Source organism: Monodelphis domestica, chromosome 3 (genome assembly GCF_027887165.1).
Source record: "Monodelphis domestica isolate mMonDom1 chromosome 3, mMonDom1.pri, whole genome shotgun sequence".
NCBI lineage: Eukaryota > Metazoa > Chordata > Mammalia > Didelphimorphia > Didelphidae > Monodelphis > Monodelphis domestica.
Genome location: NC_077229.1, coordinates 43207266 through 43228609, shown reverse-complemented (window position 1 = coordinate 43228609; position 21344 = coordinate 43207266). Strand labels below are relative to the sequence as shown.

At 46.3% G+C, this 21344-nt stretch overlaps 1 protein-coding gene across 5 annotated transcripts in view; it reads left to right on the top strand.

Moving 5' to 3' along the window:
• The window catches only part of ACAD10 (acyl-CoA dehydrogenase family member 10), a 64028-nt gene extending 44536 nt beyond the window's left edge, over positions 1-19492 (top strand). For 3 of the 5 annotated variants that reach the window (XM_056821744.1, XM_056821745.1, XM_016432404.2), the window contains 3 exons: positions 920-1065; positions 2455-2628; positions 7297-9233. In XM_056821744.1, the coding sequence (XP_056677722.1) occupies positions 920-1065; positions 2455-2628; positions 7297-7646 (670 nt within the window). In that variant the 3' untranslated portion in view covers positions 7647-9233. Of the gene's footprint in view, positions 1-919; positions 1066-2454; positions 2629-7296; positions 9234-10820; positions 10946-12111; positions 12657-18795 lie in introns of those variants that run through there. The other 2 variants (XM_016432403.2, XM_016432405.2) reach the window with 2 other exon arrangements.
• Positions 19493-21344: the final 1852 nt, after the last annotated feature.

Genomic DNA, 21344 nt, shown 5'->3' with positions numbered 1-21344 from the left:
TCTGCTCAGGTGTCCAAGTGTCCTCTTTTAGCTCTGGTAGAAAAGACAAAATTTTTTCTTAGCCTGAGCTTGGTCTTGCCTGATCCTCTTGTGCGGGGCTGAATCCTTTCATCTTTTTCCTTTTGCTCTTTACCTGAAGGCCTCTTTAATAAGTGATTATCATTATGGTGTATTTGAAACCCATTTCATCAAGCCATCGAGCAGAAAACGGATGGTTCCATGGCTTTTGTTTTCCCATAACTTCTGGGCTGGACAAGCCTCATCTCTCTATCACTCAGCAACACAGAGGACCAAGAAATCTTATTAAATTCAAAACGTGTAACCTTCATCTGCCTAGCCTATTTATTTAATCTCCTGGGGTGATGTGGTCATTTCATAGGCCATAGGATTCCTGCACTGGAAGGGACCTCAGAGGCCATTGTGTCCAACCTCTTCCTTTTACAGAGGAGGAAACTGAGTCCCAGGAAGAGTCAATGACTTACCCAAGTCCTCTGACTCTAGAGATAGTACTTTTCCCATGGTACCTCCTGCCTTTTAGTAGTTTCTAAACCACCATTTAGTGGGAAAAACACTAGTTGTCAAGTCAGCTGATACTTTAAGGGTTTGGGCTTAATGATGTCCAGTCTAGAAAAACACGACCTTACCACTCACTCATATATCCAGGACAAGCCATTCCCTCTCTGAACCTTAATTTCCCCCGCTGTTAAAGAGAAGTAATTGAATTGAATTATTCAAATAATTTAAAGCTGGCCCTTTTGGCTCCGTAGCATCCCCCGATTTCTGAGAATCCTCAGAGCTTATTGCAAAAGTCCAAGAAAGGATAACAACCCTTTGAATAGTGACTCTGTGTAGAGCGTATTTGCTGTATTTGTGCTGTTTGCATGAAGTTGTTTTTCTCATCTTTCTGGTACTTATTTAGGCTAGATAACCTGATCTTTCATCCAGAAAAGGCCGAAGTACTTGCCATCCTTGACTGGGAATTTTCAACATTGGGAGATCCTCTCTCGGACGTTGCCTGTAACTGCCTCACTCACTATTTGCCATCCAACTTTCCTATCATAAAAGGTATGAATTGCTTCAGCAGGGATCAAGATGCCTCCAGTCCCCTCCGTCACTCCCTGAGACAATGAAGGCACCTCATTGAGATCAGGTTCTGGTTGGGGGAGGGGAACGGCTCCTACTTAGGGGCCTCATTAACTTTATTTTTAAACTCTTACCTTCTGCCTTAGAATGCATATTAAGTATCAGTTCCAAGGCAGAAGAATGGTAAGAGCTAGGCAGTGGAGGTTAAGTGACTTGCCCAGGGTCACCCAGCTGGGAAGTGTCTGAGGCCAGAGTCAAAGCCCGGACTTCCTGACTCGAGACCTGATTATCCACTTAGGCATCTGGTTGCCCCATTCTTCATTAATTTTGTCATGAAAACCTGTAGGAAGACAGTTGGGAATAAAGAGACTATCTTGCTGGGCAAACACCTCATATGCAAAATAGAATTAAAATAAATGGATTTGTTTTCAACCAATCAGTAGTCCTGGCAGAAGAGAGTGAAAAATCTCATTTGCATCCCCAAGAGAATATAAACTCTTGTCAGACAGGGATTGTTTCACTTCTGTCTTTGTAGCAGTAACACTTAGCACAGGCCTGGCCCATGGCAGACATTTAACAAATGTTGATTGATCGATTGATTGATTAGTCTAATAACTTTCTCCCCCATTTTTGAAATCCCAGTTTTAACAAAGTTTCTAACATCTAGACAAGGTGAAAGATTGCTTTGGGGTCACGTCTTCCCATCCTTAAATACTGACTACAAGACATATGGGGCAAAATTAGTTGAACCTTCAACCTTTAGTTGAAGTAATTTAGGAATAATAGTTCCTGAATAGTTCCTTTCTAGTCTCTTCAGAGAAGAAGAACTGAAATAATGTGTTAATTCTTCGAGTGAATTTTCAAGACTATTTCCAATGAATAAGCTGATTTAAAGAATCATAGGGTAGTAGGATGCTAGATTTAGAACTGGAAAAGCCCTTGGAGACCCTTGAGCCTAGCCCTCTCATTTTACAGCTGAGGAAACTGAGGCAGAGAGAGATGAAGAGACTTGACTTGGAGGGGAGGCAGATAGGTGGCTCCTTGGATTGAGAACCAGGCCTAGAGACGGGAAGTCCCGGGTTCAAATCTAGGCTCAGACCTTCCCAGCTGTGTGACCCTGGGCAAGTCACTTAACCTCCATTGCCTAGCCCTTACTGTTCTTCTGCCATAGAACTAATACATAGTAATTCTAAGACAGAAAGTAAGAGTTTAAAAGAGAGAGAGAGATTTTACCAGGGCAACACAGGTAGGGATTTGAACCTAGGTCTGCCTCATTTCTTTCCATTGTTCTGTGATGCCTTATGTAAAGCTCAGGAGTCAGTGATGGCATTGGCTGTCTGGTAACAAACTGCAATTTTTCTTGTGTCCCAGGTGTGAGTGATTTGGATCTTACTCAGCTAGGAATTCCTACTGCCAAGGAATATTTCAAAATGTATTGTGACCACATGGAGATCCCTGCAGCTGAAAACTGGAACTTCTATATGGCCTTCTCCTTTTTCCGAATGGCCGCAGTCCTGCAAGAAGCGTACAGACGTTCTCTCAAAGGTAACCAGATCATAACTGCCCAAACTGCCCTGACAGTGTGAACCGGGGAAAGAGGGAGCGATGTTGGGGAAGCCACTCCCTCCTGAAAGCCAGCTCTCCAGGGACCTGCCCTGGATCATACAGGGATCCGCAGACCCAGGTTGGGGAAGGATTTCAGAGAGTTTAGCATTGTTATTCCTGCTCTTAGCTGTAAAAACAAGCCATTGCGTGCTCTGAAGGAAACCCAAGTCACGCAGAGTGGGGAGGTAAGGGAATGGCTGCTCACATTTCATTGCTTTAGTTTTGCCTGATGGAAAAATAAATTTGCTGGGAGTATGTGTGCGATCGACCGCTTCCCCTCCCTTCAGTGTTAGTATTGTTGCTGGCATCGATCACCGCTCGCTCATGGGTCTGTGCTTGCTTTCATCGCTCCGCTATGTTCATATCCACACGTGTATATGGAGAGTCTGTGAATAAACTTTACTTTGATCCTGGACCAGTCACCCATATAAGCTCAGTCTCCCCCCGGTGGGGATAATACCAGCACTTACCTGATAGGGTTGTAGTGAGGATCAGATGAGGTCCTAACGATAACGACATCTCGCTTATGCAGGTCTCATCTCATCCTCACAACAGCCTGGGGAGGGAGGGGCTATTTTTTTTAACCCTCACCTTCCATCTGTGGAAGAGGCATGAAGGAAGAGAGAATTTCACGCATGCAAGACAGAGTAAAGGACCTCAGATGTCAATCACGAAAGAACATTTCTAATAGAATGTTCCCAGGAAAGTCAGATGGAGCCTGGCCAGGACATGAACTGAGACACTGCCTTGGCTTCTGACCAAGGGGGAGACTGGCTTGGTTTCTGACCAAGGGAGAGACAGGCTTCTTCTGTCCTAGGTTGACGGACCCTTGAAGGGGGGCTTCTGGAGCTAGGCTGAAAAGAAATTAACTTTTCTTGGTGGCTTTGTGTAATTGGAAGAAGAAAGAAGATTAAACAGTTGTCCGTCATAGCTCCTTGACAGACTTTGTGTCACAGCTGTGACAGGACTGACATTTCCCAAAATCCTTCTAACCCTCCTTATAGACTAGGGACAACCCTATCCCTCTCACCTCATCTTACCTCAGTCCTCCATCCTGTTGTTCCCAATAAATCCCCTTACTTGAGAAAGGAAGAGAAAAGAGTGTTTCCCCATAAATCTCAGAGTCCACTCAGGGGGGAGGGGCAAAGCCAAAGGCTTCAGAAGAGGATGGAGAAGAGATTGAGGGAGGAGGAGGGTAGGAAAAATATTAATCAATTAGCCATCAGTAGTGATCAATAGGCAAACCCAGAATATCCCTTCTAGTAGCATCTTTCTATCTCTCAGAAGCATCTTCTATCTCCATTATAACCAGACATCCTGAGGTTTCCCCTCATAAGAGCTCTAGTCACAAGCCAGAGTATCTACAGTTATTATAACCAGAAATATTCCCACAGATTGTCTTTTCTAATACACATCTTAGAGTCAATACTGTATATTGGTTCCAAGGCAAAAAAATCATTAAGTGCTAAGCAGTGAGGGTTAAGTGACTTGTCCAGGGTCACACATCTGGGAAGTGTCTGAGGCCAGATTTGAACCCAGGACCTCCCGTCTCTGGGCCTGGCTCTCAATCCACTGAACCACCCAGCTATCCCCAACTGCTCAGGGTTAATTTCCATTTAGAAGGGGGTTGTTTGGAGTAAAAGAAAGGAAGCTGGGACTTGGGAAATGTTGAAATACCCGTGGGAAATCCAGATAGAAACATTCTGCAGTGGATGAATGTCAACCTTGAGAAAGAGGTCAGGGCTAGAGATTCAAATTCACCATCATCTGCACAGATGTGACAAATGAAATCTTGGGAGTGAATATGGTGAAGGGAGAAAAGAGAAAATGCCTAAGGATAACACTTCAGGATCTTCTACCTTAAGGGTCTGGGAATCAGTATTGAGGAGCCAATGGAGGCAGAAAGAAAGTGGCTCAAGAGGAAGGAGAAGAACCAAGATGTCTCTAAAGCCAAGGAAGGAGTTAGTAGGCAGGAACAGGACTAGTTAGCAGAGTCAAAAGCTATAGAAAGGTCAAAGGAGGTAGGGGGAGTAGAAGAGGATCCTGTGTCTACTGAGGAGAGAACTGCTGGGGAAAGAGCAGTCAGTAGAAGAGTTGGGGAGGAAGCCTGACTGCAAAGGATCATGGGGAACATGGGTGATGAGGAATTGTAGGTGTCGGGTATAGATTGTGTTCTCAAGAAATTGGGTTTGTGGGAGGGAAGGAGAAATGGATACCAAATCTCGTCCCTTCTCAGAAGATAAGTAAATAGGGAATTATGGCTTGTTATTAGACAGGAAGGCTAGATCTACAGGAAGACACTCTAGGGGAGATACTACTCTGTGGCCCTAGGGCCATATTGGGCATCAGGCAAATCAAACCATGAGCTTATTAGCATCATTTGAGGATTGTCCTTGTGGCCAGGAGGCCAGTGGAAACATTCTGGGTAGTGAGGCTTTTGCCAGAATATTCCGAGTGGGAGGCAAATATGAAAACTAATAAATTACTGACAAACCACAACTAATAGAGTTCCCAGGAATATCCTTTGGCCTTCTCTTTGGACAATAACACTTTATAGTCTGTGATGCTTTTACTTCTTTTGCCTTATTATTTCCCAGTAACTTGGTGAAGGAGGCCATGTAGGCCTTATTATCACTATTTTAAGGTGCTATATTAGTATGTTCTTATAACTTATTTATTATTATATTAACCTGGTAATTAATATTGTATATATTATTATAATTTGCTTATCAGTATTTTAAGGTGCTATCAATACCATATAGTCTATGATGTTTTTACCTCTTTTACATGATTATTTCCCAATAACTGGGGAAAGGAGACCAGCTAGACCTTATCATCATTATTTTGCAAATGAAGAAACTGATCCTCAAAGAGGTAGTAGATGAACGTGCTAAGATTAGCCAAAAACTCATCTTCATATTCTATTATGTCCTCTTTTTCTTGCTCCTTTATAGTGAATGTGAAATAGCCCTTTATAATGAAATAAAATAGGTGCTCGATCCTTCCAGAACCAAGAGGAAAAAAGTTAGATATACCTCTGATTTCCTCTAGATGTTTTTAAAGTGCTCTCTTGGAATCTGTGTTCTGCTCCAACATCTTTGTAGTCTGGGGAAAGTGAATTGACTCCTTTGACTTCAGAATCCTCATCCCTTGAATGATGAGGTTGGATTAGGTATTTTGGGTCTCTTCACAGTAGATCTCAGAGAGATCCAAGTTATGATCTATCCTTTTCTCATCTGGAAAATGGGACATTGGACTAGTGGGACCTATGATCAGTGATGCCATGATTCTGTCGTACTATTCTTATTCTTATCATTATCAACCACAACCTCCCTGAACCTTTTTTCCTTAGCTGTAAAATGAGAGGCTGGAATAGATGGGCTCTGAAGTCCTGGCTCCAGACCTAGGATCCTACCATCTGGGCTCTCATTAAACAGCCATTTTCCATTATGAATCTCTTTGGTCTTTGTCCATGAAAACACTAAAGATCCAACTGAGTAGCCAGCGTCCATCCTGGAACCTTTGTTATGGCAAATTCCACCGGCTTGTCCCAAGCCTTCCCTAACAGGAGGTCATCTGGACTATTTCCTGGGATTTCCAAGGGTTGAACTCACTTCATGCCACTTTATTGTTTGGCCACCAGACAGCATGTCTGCAGAGATAACTATGTGTGTGAGCACGCCTGTCCCCCAAGACCCCAGACTGAGCTCTGGACCCACTCATCAGCTATTGCTGAGTGGTTTTAGGTGAATCAAGCTTTACAGCTTTGCTCAGCTATGATGATGCTTACAGAACACATGAGTTTCCTCTCAGACACCATTTTTGGGGGGCCCTGGCATGGCACTTTGCAGTCAAGGAAGGGCTTTGGATCTTCAAAGGGATGCTAGCCACAGTTGTCCACAGTAATCCATCCGCCCCTTCACAAGCCCTGGTTCTGGCCATGCTGGGGTCAGAACTGATAGAAGCAAGAGCAGTGGATAGCTATGTGTGATTTATTAAAAGACAGGCGATTGTGAGCTCTGAGAAGAGGGCGGAACTCATTAGAGAGGACAACATGAAGAGGCTCCTTCCTGGCCACTACAAGGAGAAAATGGCTTCTAATAAAACTGAATTCAAGCATAGTATCTTTTCCTTAGAGGTATCAGGTGCATCCTGATAACAGTCTAGAAGGGAAATGAATCCAGCAAGTGCTTGAAAGCTTAAATGGTTATCACTTCCTGCTGGGGTGCTAAAGGATTTGGCTCAGACCTCACAAAGAGCAGTATAAATTGATGTTACCACTGCCCAAGAATTGCATAAAATGATGAGCTTAGAACAATTAGCCACTGAAAAGGATTGCAACTTTGAAGTATGTTAAGCAACTGCGAGGATACATTTGCGGAAATTAATTTAGTAAGAAAGACCAAATCTCTTTAGGCTAGTGGCCGTGGCCAGACAAAGGGGGAAACAGTAATCATCATCTGGAGAGAGGGGAAGAGATGCTAAATGAGAAAATGATTCAAGAATGCAATGACCAGTTTCCTGATCCCATTGGGGCCGATGGAATGTGTTGTTACAGGGGGACAGTGGTTTTGGATCACTAACCCTTTTTATATTGATTTTGGTTAGGTCAATCAGACTCAGCTCCTGCAGGACAAAGTGGAAAACTGCCCGAGTTCGTGTCTAACTTGGCATGGGACTTTGCTGTGAAGGAGGGGTTTCGGATCTTCAAAGGGATGCCAAGTACAAGGCTGTCATCAACAAGGTCCTACTGTCAGTGGGCTCATCAGAGGCCACCACTCACCCCCAGTGGAACAAGAAGTTGGGCCATCTTTTCTAAGGTACCTCATACTCCTGCCTCTAAAGGGATCCTGATTATCTCTTCAGAGGCCCTTTCAGAACCAGTCAGGGATCCATATCACAGACTGGAGAGATTCATAGAAAGCCACCCCTACCCAGAGATCCATCTCCCAGAATGAAGAAGAAAAAAAAGTAAACTACCTTCTCTTCTGGGGTCCTGTTTGGTCACTAATTACCCAGGGTCTCTTCTGTGATTTTATCTTAACTTTGTTCTAGTTATTGTATGTATTGTTGTCCTGGTACTACTTATTTGAACCTGCATCAGTTTATAGTTTTCTTGCATTTCTCTGAATTATTATTATTATTAACTCTTTCTTTCTGTCTTAGTATCAATTATAAGACAAGATTGGCAAGGGCTAGGCATTTGGGGTTAAATGACTTGCCCAGAGTCATATAGCTAAGAAGTTTCTGAGGCCGTATTTGAACCCAGGTCCTCTCTATCTACTATGCTACTGAGCTGCTGCCCCTTCTCTGAATTCTTGAAATGTGTGTCTTTGTGGTGCATTAATGCTCCATTATCTCACGTACCACAGCTGGCCTGCCATCTCCAATCCCTGGGCGTCTCCTTGGTTACTATAACAAAACCCAGGAACATTTTGTCATTCAAGGGACCTTTCATTCTGTCTTTAATCTCCTTAGTGGAGATGAATCCCACCAGCAGCTAGATCTTGGAGTCATGTTCCTGTGTGCCCTAGAAGTATTTGCTTTCAGTCTACTAATGTTCATTACATACTACCATGTGCCAGGCCTTGTGCTAAATTCTAGGGATATAAAAAGAGACAAAAGAGCTCATATCATAGTCTAATGGGGGAGAGAACTGTAAACCTTAAAATTTCACAGACTTATGAATGTTAAAAATTTTACTCCACATTGAGGAATCCTCCAATTCCCTACTTGAAATAATTCCCTACCAGATAGTGAGAACTCTACTTGAATGTGAAAACTCCTTGCTATGGGAGTATCCCTACTCCACCCCTACTTAAAACTGCCTTAGGGGAGAAAAATCCTTGCTATGGGAGGACCTCGATTCCACCTGTACTTAAGACTGCTTTAGGGCAGAAAACTCCTTGCTAAACAATGAAAGTACTTGAAAACCATACTTATAAAGGAAAGGAGTTCTTTGAGCCATGCCTATTTTTGGAATTGATACAATGGGATGCTAGGTACCTATAAAGGTGGGGCAACTTGTAAACTACTTAGACCTAAAAGGTGAAAATTTACTCAGAGGTTTTCTCTTAATGAAATTAGTCGACACAGCAGCATTTTTTTCCTGACTTACTAAAGAGATTAATCTACTCAGCTGTGAATTCAAAATGGGCTGTCGTTTGGAAAACATCTACAGTGATTGGTAGATGGAAGAACTTAGGGGAGGTGATATAGGAGATTTTGCCCTTAAAAATGAGAGCTCAGAGAAGAGCTGGAGGTCATTCTGAAACATTCAGATTGAGGAGGACTCATTCTGAAACATTCAGATGGAGGAGGGAGCTGGTGAAAGCAGCTGAGATGATGCTGGCCTGGTGTCACTAGAATCCTTGCTTAGGTAGACCTTGTGGTGAGTGTTAAAAGACTGACTGACTGATCTCTCTCTCTTAAGACTCAGTTCTAGACCATGTTGGCTTAAGGCCCTTCATACTTATTTCCTTTTTCTCTCTTTCTCTCTTTTCTTTAATTCCACATTTGTATTAATTAAAATCTCTATAAAACCAGTTGACTTGGGTATTTGAATAATTGGGAATATTTCCCTGGCGACCACCTTATATTTGATTTAAAAACCAAGACACTGTAGTGAACCATATTTCTGCGGTCAAATTTACTCACCCTCTCTTATATCTATCACAATTTATATCTTCCACCATTTTAACTCACTACAGTTTATGGGCTTCACTATTTTAAATCTCACAGAACACACAACAAAAATCTATGAAGCAAGCTATAAACCAGATAAATGGGAAGTAATTAACAGAAGGAAGGTGCCGGGTTGAAGAGGAGAGGCGGAAGGCTTCCTGGAGAAGGGAGAGTTTCAGTTGGGACTTAAAAGGAAACCAGGGCGGTTAGGTGGAGAGGAAGAGGAGAATGTTCCAGGCAGGAGACCAATCACTGGATCAAAGAGTATATGGAGGGGAGAAAGGTGTATGAGGCCTGCAAAGGCAGGAGGGCTCAGTTCCTAAGGACTTGGAAGGCCAGAAGATTCTGTATTTGCTCCTAGTGGTGATAGGGAGCCACTGGAGTTTATTGATCAGACCTGGGACATCACTTTGGTGGCTAACTGGAGGATGTACTGGAGTGGGGAAGGGACTGGAGGCAGGCACACCCCCCAGCAGCAAGTGATGAGGGCCTACAGCAGAGCCAGGCAGTGTCAGAGGAAAGAAGGGGACGTATTCAGGAAATGTTGCAGAGTCAACCTTGACAAGCCTTGGCAACAGCCTGGATATGGGGGTGGCAGTGAGAGAGTGGGGAGGCCAGGGTGCTGCCCTCTCAGTAGTAATAGAGAAGGTTGGTGGGGGGAGTTAGTGGGAAAGAGATGAGTTCAGTCTTGGACATATTGAGTTTAAGATGTCTGGAAATACAGTACAAGACGCTGGAAAGGCAATTGGAAGTGACTCGTCACTCCCCAGGGGCAGAGTAAGTGACAGGATCCGACCCCAAAAGGAATTTTTTTTTTGGTTCCTCCTCTTCAGTATCCTATGAGACATAGAAAGTTCACGTTGAATTGGTCCAGACTGGTGATTTCACCAATTTAGAAAACTGCTCAGTAACATCTCAGAGCCTGAACATCTGGTCCCAGTTGACAGATCCAGCCTGAGCCAAAGGACAGCCTTGAATCCATGTCCCAAACTTGACTTCTCAGGTCCATGCTCTTTTCACTAGATTTGGCTGCCTTTTTTTTTTTTAATTTTTATTCTACCACAAGGCCTAACTAGAGGAGTACTGATAATTAACCTTTAGAATATAAAAGCTCCATAAGGGTAGGGACGATTCCATTTTTGTCTTTTAATCCCAGGTGCCTAGTGCCAGGCAGATAGCAAGGTGCTCCTACTGGCTAGAGTGTGGTATCTGGGGGATGACTGAATGGGGGAGCAGATGGGGCCACCTAGCAAGAGAGGCAAAAATGGGAAGCAGCGCTGGGCTTGGGAGCATAAGTATGCACTTCTGGCTCACCTTCCCTTGGTCTCCTGACCAATGGCCCCATTCCCTGTCTTTAGAACAAAGAGGCAGAAAAACACCATTATTTCATGCTATGAATAAATGTGTCAAAGTAATCAGTATTTGTATGTACGTTTTCCTCTTTGCAGGCCTTTAACTGCTCTGCTCCTGATGCAGGAAACGTGGAGCTGCTGCTGAGATATAGAAACGCGGACGGCTCCTTCCTTTGTTGGAGGAAAAGATCCCTCCATGCTTTGCTGTGACTGAGCCCCAGGTACTGACTGGTGGAGGCTGCTCCCCTCCCCTCCCATCCCCACCTAGTCTCCTCTTGGTGGCTTGCCCAGGATCCTTGGGCAGATTTGAACACAAGCTTGGCTTTCTTTAGGTTGCTTCATCTGATGCCACCAATAGGGAATCTTCGATAAGAGAGGAGAACGGGGTCTATGTCAAAAATGGTCGTAAGGGGTGGATATCAGGCGTCTGGCTTTGAAGCCTTTTTAAAAAACTGTGCTTCAATGTGACTGTCTTTGTAACAGGCTCTGCCAAACCTATCCCAAGTCCTTGGGTCAGTGAAGAAACGACGGAGTCCCTTAGTCCCCTTTGTAGGGAACTCTAAACGACCGTGTCTGTGAGCTCACCGGAGGATTGGGTTAGCTTTCAGTGAGCTGAATAGAGGCATCATTTCCCTAAAATGGAAATCGAATGCATTGAACTTACCTAGGACCTCTCACCTGCAGATGAGAAAGCCTGGGCCTGGCCCCCAGCCCTGCCATTTATTTTGTTCCTTACATCTACTCTTTGGGTGCCGTGCTCCCCAACCCAAGAGCTCCAGGTAACATCTTAGCTGGGCCTACGCCTTGCTCTGATGTGCCCCAGCCTTCCTTGAGGAACACGCCTTCCCTTCCTTTAGGGTGGCTCAGCACGGAGCCAGTGACTGTTCTTAGCCTCCTGGCCTAAACACTGAGCTTGGACCTTCTGCAGCGTTTCTCTGTATAACACTTTTATGGGGCCAGCGAGGTGGCTCAGTAGATCGAGAGCCAGGCTTAATGATGGGACATCCAGGTTCAAACCTGGCATCCGAGACTTCCCAGCTGTGTGACCTTGGCCAAGTCCCTGTTGCTTAGCCCTCACTGCTCCACTGCCTTGGAACCAATACAGTATTGATTCTAAGACAGAAGGTGAGGGTTCACACACACACACACACACACACACACACACACACACACACACACACTCTGGATTCCTTCCTTCCTAGGACAGAGAGGGAGCATTCTTATTTCTGACTGAGAGGAAGAGCCTGCCTCTGGCGTTCCAGCCTTCCTGGGCTCTTCTTCTCCCTGTTCCATTGTAGGACCAGCCTTGTAGTGAGGTTGATGGATTTGGCTTCAGTAGATCTGATTCTGTCTTTTTTTGCCATGAATCCTGGATCCCCACTGCCAGCTCTGTGCTTATGGGAAAAACAGACCCACATGCCCCACCTGGCCAGCAGCAATCAGAGCTCCTAGTTCCAGTGGCTGTCCCAGGGATACGCATCATCAGACCACCGAGAGTGTACGGGCTGGAAGGTGCTCCGGGTGAAAGTACAGGAGCTGGAGTGTGAATGGCGGCTCCCCTTGAAGGTGTCCGGTCCAGACTGTAGACTCTTCCCAGGGCAGCACAGTGAGTAGTGTTGGCAGAGGCGTCAAGAAGACCCGACCCAGGAAGACCCGTGGCCCAGACACGGACAGCTCTGGGACCCTGCTGGGGACACCTCATCTTTGAGGCTGGAGACTTCATCGGTGGGGCGTCAATTTAGTGACCCACGTACAGCACTGTATAAATGCTTGTTAGTGTTATTAGCAGCAGCAGCAGCATCTTTATCACCATCTCCTCTGGGTCATCATTGGCGCTATTGTTGTCATGCTCAAGTGCTCTTATCATCATTGTTGCTGTTCTGTTCACCACAGTGGGCTTCTATGTAAAATTCGTACCTCCAGCCCCCTTCATTCAGCCTAGTCTCTGGTGGAAGGGTCACTTATGGACTCCTCTTCTGCTCAGCCATGTACTTTTCCCACACGAGAATCCTCGGCCGCCTCGGGGGCGCCCAGGAAGCTCGAGGGAGTTCTCTTGGGATGGAGAATGCTGCCTTAGTGACCTGGATGCTATGGCTCGTCATGTCACGCTGGTATCTTGGCTAAAAATGTGAAACGGTTACTGCCTTTGTGGCCAGTCCTGTTTTGCCATCTTCACTCTCTGAGAGGCCCTCCCTCATTGGGGATCAACAGATGTCGTGCTTTTCCAGGTGCTTCAGCAAAGTGACCGTTGGAATCCACTTGATCACTTACTATCTGGGTAACTGTTGGCAAGTCAGTTCACCTCCCTGGGGCTCAGTTTCCCCATTTGTAAAAGTAAGGGGGTTAGAATAAGGGACTTTGGTCCCTTCTCCTGGACCCAAGATCCTACGATCTTAAGTTAGTGGGTTCTTATTTTCACCTCTTGCCTTCATTTTAGGGTTCAGTAAAAGGCAGAATTAGCCATCCCCATGAGGTGATCAAAGCAAGGAGAGAAAATGAAAAAAACCATAAAAGCAGCTGAAGTTAATCACTGTCCTGCTATCCTCTTCCACTGGAGACAAAAACAAATAAGCCCTGGGTCTCACTGGGCTCTCTTTCCGTCTCTGCAGCCGGTCGCGGGGAGGTCATTTTTGAGAATGTGCAGGTACCTAAAGAACACATGCTTCTGAGCCCTGGCCAAGGGTTTGAGATTGCCCAGGGCCGGCTATGCCCTGGGAGCATCCATCACTGCAGGCAGCTGATGGGGTAGTCAGAGAGAACATTGGCTCTCGTGAAGGAGCGGGTGAGTGTCGCCCTCACCCTGGAACTGGCTCTGTTCTGCTGTTTGAGTTAAAGTCCCTGATGCTTCTTGGCTCGATTCCTATTAGAATCAGCAGAGGGAACAACAGCAAATCTGCACCAGAGAAAGCAGAAAGATGTTTGAGTCTTGGCTTCACACGGGGTACTTGGCTCAAGTTGGACTTTCTGGGCAGAGACTGTGCTTGCTCCCTTCCTTTTCTGCCCCACAGGACAGGACCTGGATCTGGCCAGGCAGAGGAGCCCCTGGGCTCCTCCAGATTACTCCTTTTACTCCCGAGCCTGAAGCTGCAGCCAAATTAGCCCTTTGACTCCCCAAGAGGCCCATTTGCTCTCTCTCCCAGGCCTGGGGGCCAGCATCTAGCGCCTCACAATTTTCCCTCACCCTCTGTTGGGCCTTGACTTGAGCCAAGGAATAGCAAATCCTCCTTCACTGCCATTTGGAAACCTTCCGCCAAAGAGGGAGTTATTTGTTGAGGCCAGAGCTCTTTTGCTGGGAACAGGAGTTCAAATCGATGGAATTGATTTCTCAGAGATGAAACAAACTCTGGAGACAAAACGAACCTTTTACACGAGTGTCTGTGCAAAGCCCGGCAGAAGGAATCGAGGGCATTTTCATTAGTGAGTGTATGTCAATGCTGCTGCTCCCCTCTCGGCCTCCATTTTCCTTCCCTCCCTTTCTTGACCATCTCGGTCAGTCCCCAGTGCAGACCATCCACTTAACTGCTAAAGTTTTTCCTGATACAAAGGAAATACCTAACTTTATACAGACTCCTAGGCAGCAAGTTTTAGCCCTAACCAGTGTTCAGAATACAGGATGAGAGGATTCCAGGATGCCAGAACTGGAAAGACTTGGCAAGCCAAGAAATCCTGCCCACTCTTCACCCAGCTGAGGAAAACAGAGCCCAGAGCAGGGAAGGAGTTTGCCCAGGCCAAGGAGGCTGGCATAAAGAACCCTGTCTTGGAGTCAGAGAACCGGGATCGACAAAATCCTGGTTCTGCCCCTTCTTCTCTTGTAACCATAAGCAATGCACCCTCAGTCTCAGTTTCCTCTTCTGTGAAACGAGCCTCCAAGGTCCCTTCCAGATCCACGGCCAGCCAGGAGCCTAGTTTCTGGTCCAGGATTCTTTCCACAGTCCCCTGAGGCCTTTCTTTTTTTTTTAAACCCTTACCTTCCGTCTTGGAGTCAATACTGTGTATTGGCTCCAAGGCAGAAGAGCGGTAAGGGCTAGGCAATGGGGGTCAAGTGACTTGCCCAGGGTCACACAGCTGGGAAGTGTCTGAGGCCAGATTTGAACCCAGGACCTCCCATCTCTGGGCCTAGCTCTCAATCCACTGAGCTACCCAGCTGCCCCCTCCCTGAGGCCTTTCTAACCTGACTTTCCAGAGATTCTAAAGCTGTCATTCAAATAACATACATTCTCAATCAATCGATTCATCAGCCAAGAGGCATTGCCTCAAGGGTAGCTTTAGTAGACACGCTCATGCTCACGCTCTGACTGGCTCAGGTGATGCAAAGACAGTGTATAGGTTGTCCTGTCCAAGCTCGGAGCCTTTGCTCACATGGGTACAGTCATGCCCCGACCTCTTCCCTGCTTGCTTCCTAAAAAGAACTAAGTTCATGCTAGAGATGTGACCAAAGCCCTGCCTCCCCCCACATAAGTTGACATGCTGCTCTTCCTTGTCCCTGGCTTAGAGCAGCCAAGCGTATGCTGGGAAACTGCTGCCACACACTTGCCTGGGTTTGGGGGAGCCCAAAGGGGTTGGGGCTACTTAGGTGTCATCTGTGAGGGCAGTGCAGTGGGTGTGACTGGAGCGGTTGGGCTGTGTGGATCCCTGACCCTTCCCAGAGTGCCTTGGGCGAGTGCCGCTGGCAGCCCCCAAGCCCAGCCAGTGCTCCTCCCTTATCCTCCCTTCCTCAATGCAATTATAATTCTCTCAGTGCATAGGTGAGTAGAGCCTGACCCCTGAGCCCTCTTTAAAAGCCTTCAGGCCCTGTGTGTGTGGCAGGAGAGATCACGAGGGCCATTTGGGAGGCCTCTGGTGGAGATTTAGGCAGACGTTGCCAAGTCCAGGGCTCCTACTGATCAAGCAGGACTCCTTGTGCTGAAAGTTGCCCACCTCATGGGTGTAGCAGGAAACAAGGAGTGAGGGACTCCATTTACATGGCCCAGAGCAGGATGTCCAGGACAGAATGTGGTCTCTGTATAATGGAGAAAGGTTTGTAGGGTGATAAAAGAAACAGGATCTAGGAGAGACAGCTGATGTTTATGGTTGGCTCAGAGAGAGGAGAGGGGGTTTGAAAATTTTCCCCTTCCAGTCTTCCCTCCTTAGCAATGGCTGTTCTCCCAGATTTGCTCTTGTCTCTCTTGTCCCCCCTTCACTACTAGAGACTAAAATGTTTCTTCTTAAGAAGATAAGATCTCTCTCTCCCTTGAAGCTGTTCACTCACATTTGATTCCAGATTTGGGGAAAGGATAACTGCTTTAATGTCAATTAACTCACTCAGGGTAATACAAAGGAATGGCTGACAGGGAAAAGAATGGGAAAGGAAAGTGGGGAAAAGGAGTCCCTTTCTCTAGCTAAATCCTTGTCCCTCTATCCTCGAGGTTGGGGGTGGGCTCGCCCCCTGAGAGATAGTCAGGTTGGCTCACCCTGGGTTTGGCCCCTTGGCCACAGTTCAGACCCAGGGCAACAGGAGCGGAGGTAAAGTCTGACAGAGACTCCAAATGTCTTTCTCAAGTTCCTCTTCAGTAGTCTTTTCCAATTGGGAAATGTTGGGGGAAAGGATTTTCAGTCAAAAGCAAGAAAAAGGTGGGTAACCCTCAGGAGAACGTCTTATCCAGCCAGCCCTCCCTCTTCAGCTTCTCCAAACTGAGAGACCAACTGCTCTTCAGAAGGAACTTTCTGCTTCCTCAAGATTCCAACCTTCTGGGGCCCCTCCCCCAACGAGGAGCAAGATTCAGTCTGGCACTTGTTCTTATGTTCAAACCTTCTGTCACACTGAGGAAGGACAGGGGGGTGGGGTGAGTGATGGGGGGAAAGGGGGAGATGGAGGGGGTAGTTCCATCTTTAAATCTGACCTAGTGATCCTGATGGGCCAGGACTTTGGTCTGAATCGATTGAATAAGGAAGAGAATAAAATTGTATTCTTGGGCTCAAAAGAATCAAGTTCACCAGTATAAGAAGATTGAGTTATGGTTAGTCAGCAGTGATTCCAGAAGAACTCTGGGGGGGTTTAGTGGATCACAGGCTCCATATAGATTAGTGTTGTGATGTGGTGGTGAAGAAAAAATGATGGGGGCTGCATTCCAAAAGGTCCAGCTTCTAGGACTCGTAGGGAGATGCTCTGCCTTTGCCCAACCTTGTTTGTAGTGTTGTGTCCAGTTCTGGGCACTGTGGTATTAGAAAGAATCAGAAGAAGTCAGCTGAGAAGCCATTTCATATCACAACCAGTTGAAGGAACTGGGAATGCTGAGCTTGGAGAAGGGAAGTCTCGGGGTGGGGGCATCATGGAGGAGGGATGAGACCAGTTCTGTTTGCCTCAGAGGGAAGAAACAAAGGATAGTAGGGGAAAGATGCAGGAGACCAGTTGAGACGAATGTCCAAGAGTGGCCTGAGCTGTCTTGGAAGGTTGTCAGCTTCCTGTCCTTGGAGGTCTCCCACCGGAGCCTAGATGGACAACCACTTGTTTCGTTTATTTCTAGTAAGAATACCTTTAACATGTCAATTATACAAGATGGCTGCTGGTGGCACACTGGATAGAGTGCCAGGCCTGCAGTTAGGACCATCCACGTTCAAATCCAGCCTCAGACACTTCCTAGCTGTGTGACCCTGAGCAAGTAACTTCACCTTTGTTTGCCTCAGTTTTCTCAGCTGTAATATGGTTATTATAGTGCCTATCTCACAGGATTGATGTGAGGATCAAATGGAATATTTGTAAAACAAATGCTTACTTAGCATAGTGTCTGGTATACAGTAAATGTATAAGGAATAAATGCTTATTCCCTTCTCTTCCATCTGACATCCAAATTCTATGATTCTGAGCTGACTGTGCCTTTTGGCCTTAGGGAAGTAGTCCTACCGACACTCCAAAACAGGGCACCTTGGAAGAACCATTTAGCCCTGTAGCCGCAGAGGAAGGGGAAGGAGGGGACACATTATCTAGGGCGAGTGATGGTTTAAACTCATGAACTCTAGACTCTTGGGCACGATTACCAACACTAGACGGGTCACATTCATATACCAGTCTATGCCGAGCCAGTGCGGGGCCAATAGTATTTCAGCACTCAGAGACTGGCCTAGGTGACCGGGATCTAAAGGCTAAAAGGGCCACAGCCCCTGCCCTCATGGGGGCTAGTCTACTGAGAAACACAAGTAGGGACAGGGTAACATGAGGAAGGGTAACAACTAATGCCCCAGGAGCTGAGCCTGGGAGGAAGCTAGGAACCCCGAGAGGGGCAAGTCAGGAGGGAGAGGAGAGCAGGCATGGAGTTGGGAGAAGGACTACTGGATTGGAGGACTAGCAAGTCGTCATGCTACTGGGCATGAAGGGGGATGGCAACTGGAAGCCAGGTGGTCAAGGCTTGGGATTTTCTTGAAACAATAGGGAGCCCCGGAGGAGTCCATTTGTCTCTCCTTCCTCTGGTCTGATGCTTCTGGTTCAGCTGCTGCGGTTTTCAAGGTCCTGCCTCCTGGGCACTCGCCTACTCTATCCCTGGCCTTCCTTAGTTTGTGCAGGCAGCTGCTTTAGACATTGCCATGATCAAAATGGTAGCTCCAAGCCATGGCCTTGTGAGTGATTGACCGTGCTATTCAGGTGACATTTCCAAAACAAAAGTGAAGGGATTTGATTTCCCCTCCTAGCAGCACCCCACATTCCAGCCAGCTAAAAGTAGAATTTTTCCAAATCCAAGACTGTCCTCCCACCCTCCTATCCTCTGTCACCACCAAGCCTGAGGAGGACCGTAAGTTTACCATGGGTTGTTTAGTGAGGGCAACGCTCACTTGGGCAAAGTTGTCACTATCATCAATTCCCCAAGAGTTGGGATGCTTCTGCGTCTCAGTTCCAGGGTTTTATCACTGGAATTCACCAGAGACCCCGAACTGGATGTTCTGGACTTGAGTGGCAGGACCCCTGCTCTGCCCATTGCGGAGCCCATTTTGGCCCCGGCGTAACTTTGGGAAGATCATTCACTGGGCCTTGGGTGGCTCCTTCAGTCCCTTCCAGATCTGAGCACAGTTAGCCCCTCACTTCCTGCTCTGTGTGTTTCAGGCCTTTGGAGCAGCAGGACCACGCGGTGATTCCGGACTGGTTCAGTTTTGTTCCGGGCCAGAGTACTTTGGCTTGCAGATCGACCTGAGGAGGTTCACAGGACAATGGTGGCAAAGACTGAGTTAAACCCTTAGGTTTTGGCCATCGGCTGCATCATAGTGGGAAGAATTTAGAAGCTTGGGGATTAGCAATGATGTCATTCAAAATCATCATGTGACAGGACGGCCCCTCCATCTTTGTGTTGGACAATCACTCTGATCTTTGACTGCCTTTGGATAACATGGCTGCAGGCTGGGAGCCTGGCCTCAGTGGTGTTGCAGAGTCCTTAGAGCTGGCCTTGGGCCTTCACATGCTTGGCTGCGAATTCAGCTTATGTGGTCCCTCAAGGCCCTGGAAATAGAACCAAAGACCAACCCGTAAGGCCAGCCAGGAGGGTGGCAGTGAAAAAGCCGGCTAGCCCTGGGCCTTCCTTTGCTCAAGGGTGCCCTCTTCTGCCGTCAGGAAACACCTGATCCCATAAAGAGCTTGGCTGAGCCTGAGGGAATGGGCAGAATGCCCAAGGACACTGGAGTTCTCCAAGACCTCCTACTTAGCTGTTTCAGGGGGCTCCTCTGTGGAGGCCAAATTGTGTGGCCCTAAATAAAACAGAAATGGCATTTTTAAAAAATAAGGAAATAAACCACATGGCCCTGGGACACATCTTTGCAATGTGAAATTCATTCGGAATAAAGCATTTTAATTCTGTCATCCCTCTGCATGGGGGGCTCATCCCCATGGTTGATAGGAGACTTGTCTAGGGCCCTGGACACTTTCCAGTGCTCTACCCTCCAACCAGACCTCCAGAGACTGCCCAGGAAGAGCCAAACCCTTGGACTCTGCGATCCTTGTGCCTTGTCTCGGTGCTCCTAAAATCCCACCACTGTCATCTCTGAAAAGGGCTGGTCCAAGGACTGCCCTGTGACTCTATGCTCTCACTCTCTGACTTCCCAGACCCAAACTCTCCTCCTTGGCCATCACTCCCAAGCTAGGCTCTCTGTTTATTTTGTTAAAAATGTCAGCTCTTTAAGGGCAGAGGTTTTCTTGCCTTCATGTTTGTGTCCCTAACAAATCACTTGGAATATTAATTCCTGCCTGATCTTCCCAATAACCCTGTAAGGTAAACACTACAGGGATTTTTATTCACATTTTAAAGATGAAGAAACTGAGGCCTGTCACAATGACATGAATTACCAGGGAAAGCCAAAGGGTATATTTGAACCAAAGGGCCTCTCCGTGGTTTGAGATTTTGATGGAACCTCCCACCTTCGTCTTCACATTATTTCTTGGTTCAATGCTCATGATAAATGCCATCAAAGAAACTTGGTTTTGGTGCATAAGGGATTATATGGTGAAGGAGAAGAAACAGTGGGATTGGAGCCAGCAGACCTGGCTTAGTACTGCCACTTATGATCTGTAGGACCAAGGATAAGCCTCTTCTCCTTTTCCAACCTCAGTTTCCTCATTTGTAAAATCAAGCAAATAATTAGGTTGTCAGGGATCTCCAATTAGGTAATGTGTATTTTGCAAATTAAAAGTCACAGGACCATTATCAGCCATTATTATTTTGGTGCTCCTTGGAACCTCACAGCCTCTTCCTTCTCAGCTTTTCTACTTTGAACTTTGTTATTTGACTAAGCAAACAATCTCAAATTTTATCAGTATGAGGAATTTCCAAATGAAATTGATTATTAATTAATTATTAATAATTATTATATTAGTAACAATATTAATAATTATAATTAATTTTATTATTAAGCTTATTAAAAATAAGCTCAATGACTTGTCCAGTGACAAAGCATTTAATAAGCTTTAGAGGCAGAGTTTGAACTTACATTCTCCTGACTCCAAGCCCAACACTCTATAATACCACATTGTTTTTGCTGTTGTGCAGTTGTTTCATTCCATTTGGGATTTTCTTGGCACTACAGTAGTTTGCCATTTCCTTCACCATCTCATTTTATAGATGAGGAAATTGAAGCAAATGAGATTAAATGACTTGCCCAAAGTCACACAGCTAGTAAGGATCTGAGACTGGATTTGACTAAAGGTCTTCCTGACTCCAGGTCCAGTCCTCTATTCACTAGACAACTTAATTGTCCCCTCCACTGCTTTTAAGGGAAAGAAAATGATTGTTAAAATGATGAAAAGATTATTCACTTTTGGTTAGAAAACAAAAGCCTTTCCCTCAGTGGCACTTTCTAGGAACCCAGACCTTCCTAGCTTCTTTCCCAGAGGGTATGTGATGAGCTGAGACTTCCAGGAGCCTCAGGGTCCTGAGGAAGTAAGAGAGAGTAGCCACTGCTTTCTGGAAGCCATCATCCCTTGAGCAGAGACAGGGAGACTTCCCTCTTCACAAAGACCATTATGGGCTTAGAGACCCTTGCCTGGGTGTATGATAGTAATGGGGAACCTTTTAGAGACCACATGTTCAAACGGCAACCCTCACATTGAATATGAGCCCCCTGCTTTACCCTAGACAGGGGAGGGAGGAAACACTCCCATTGGGCTGC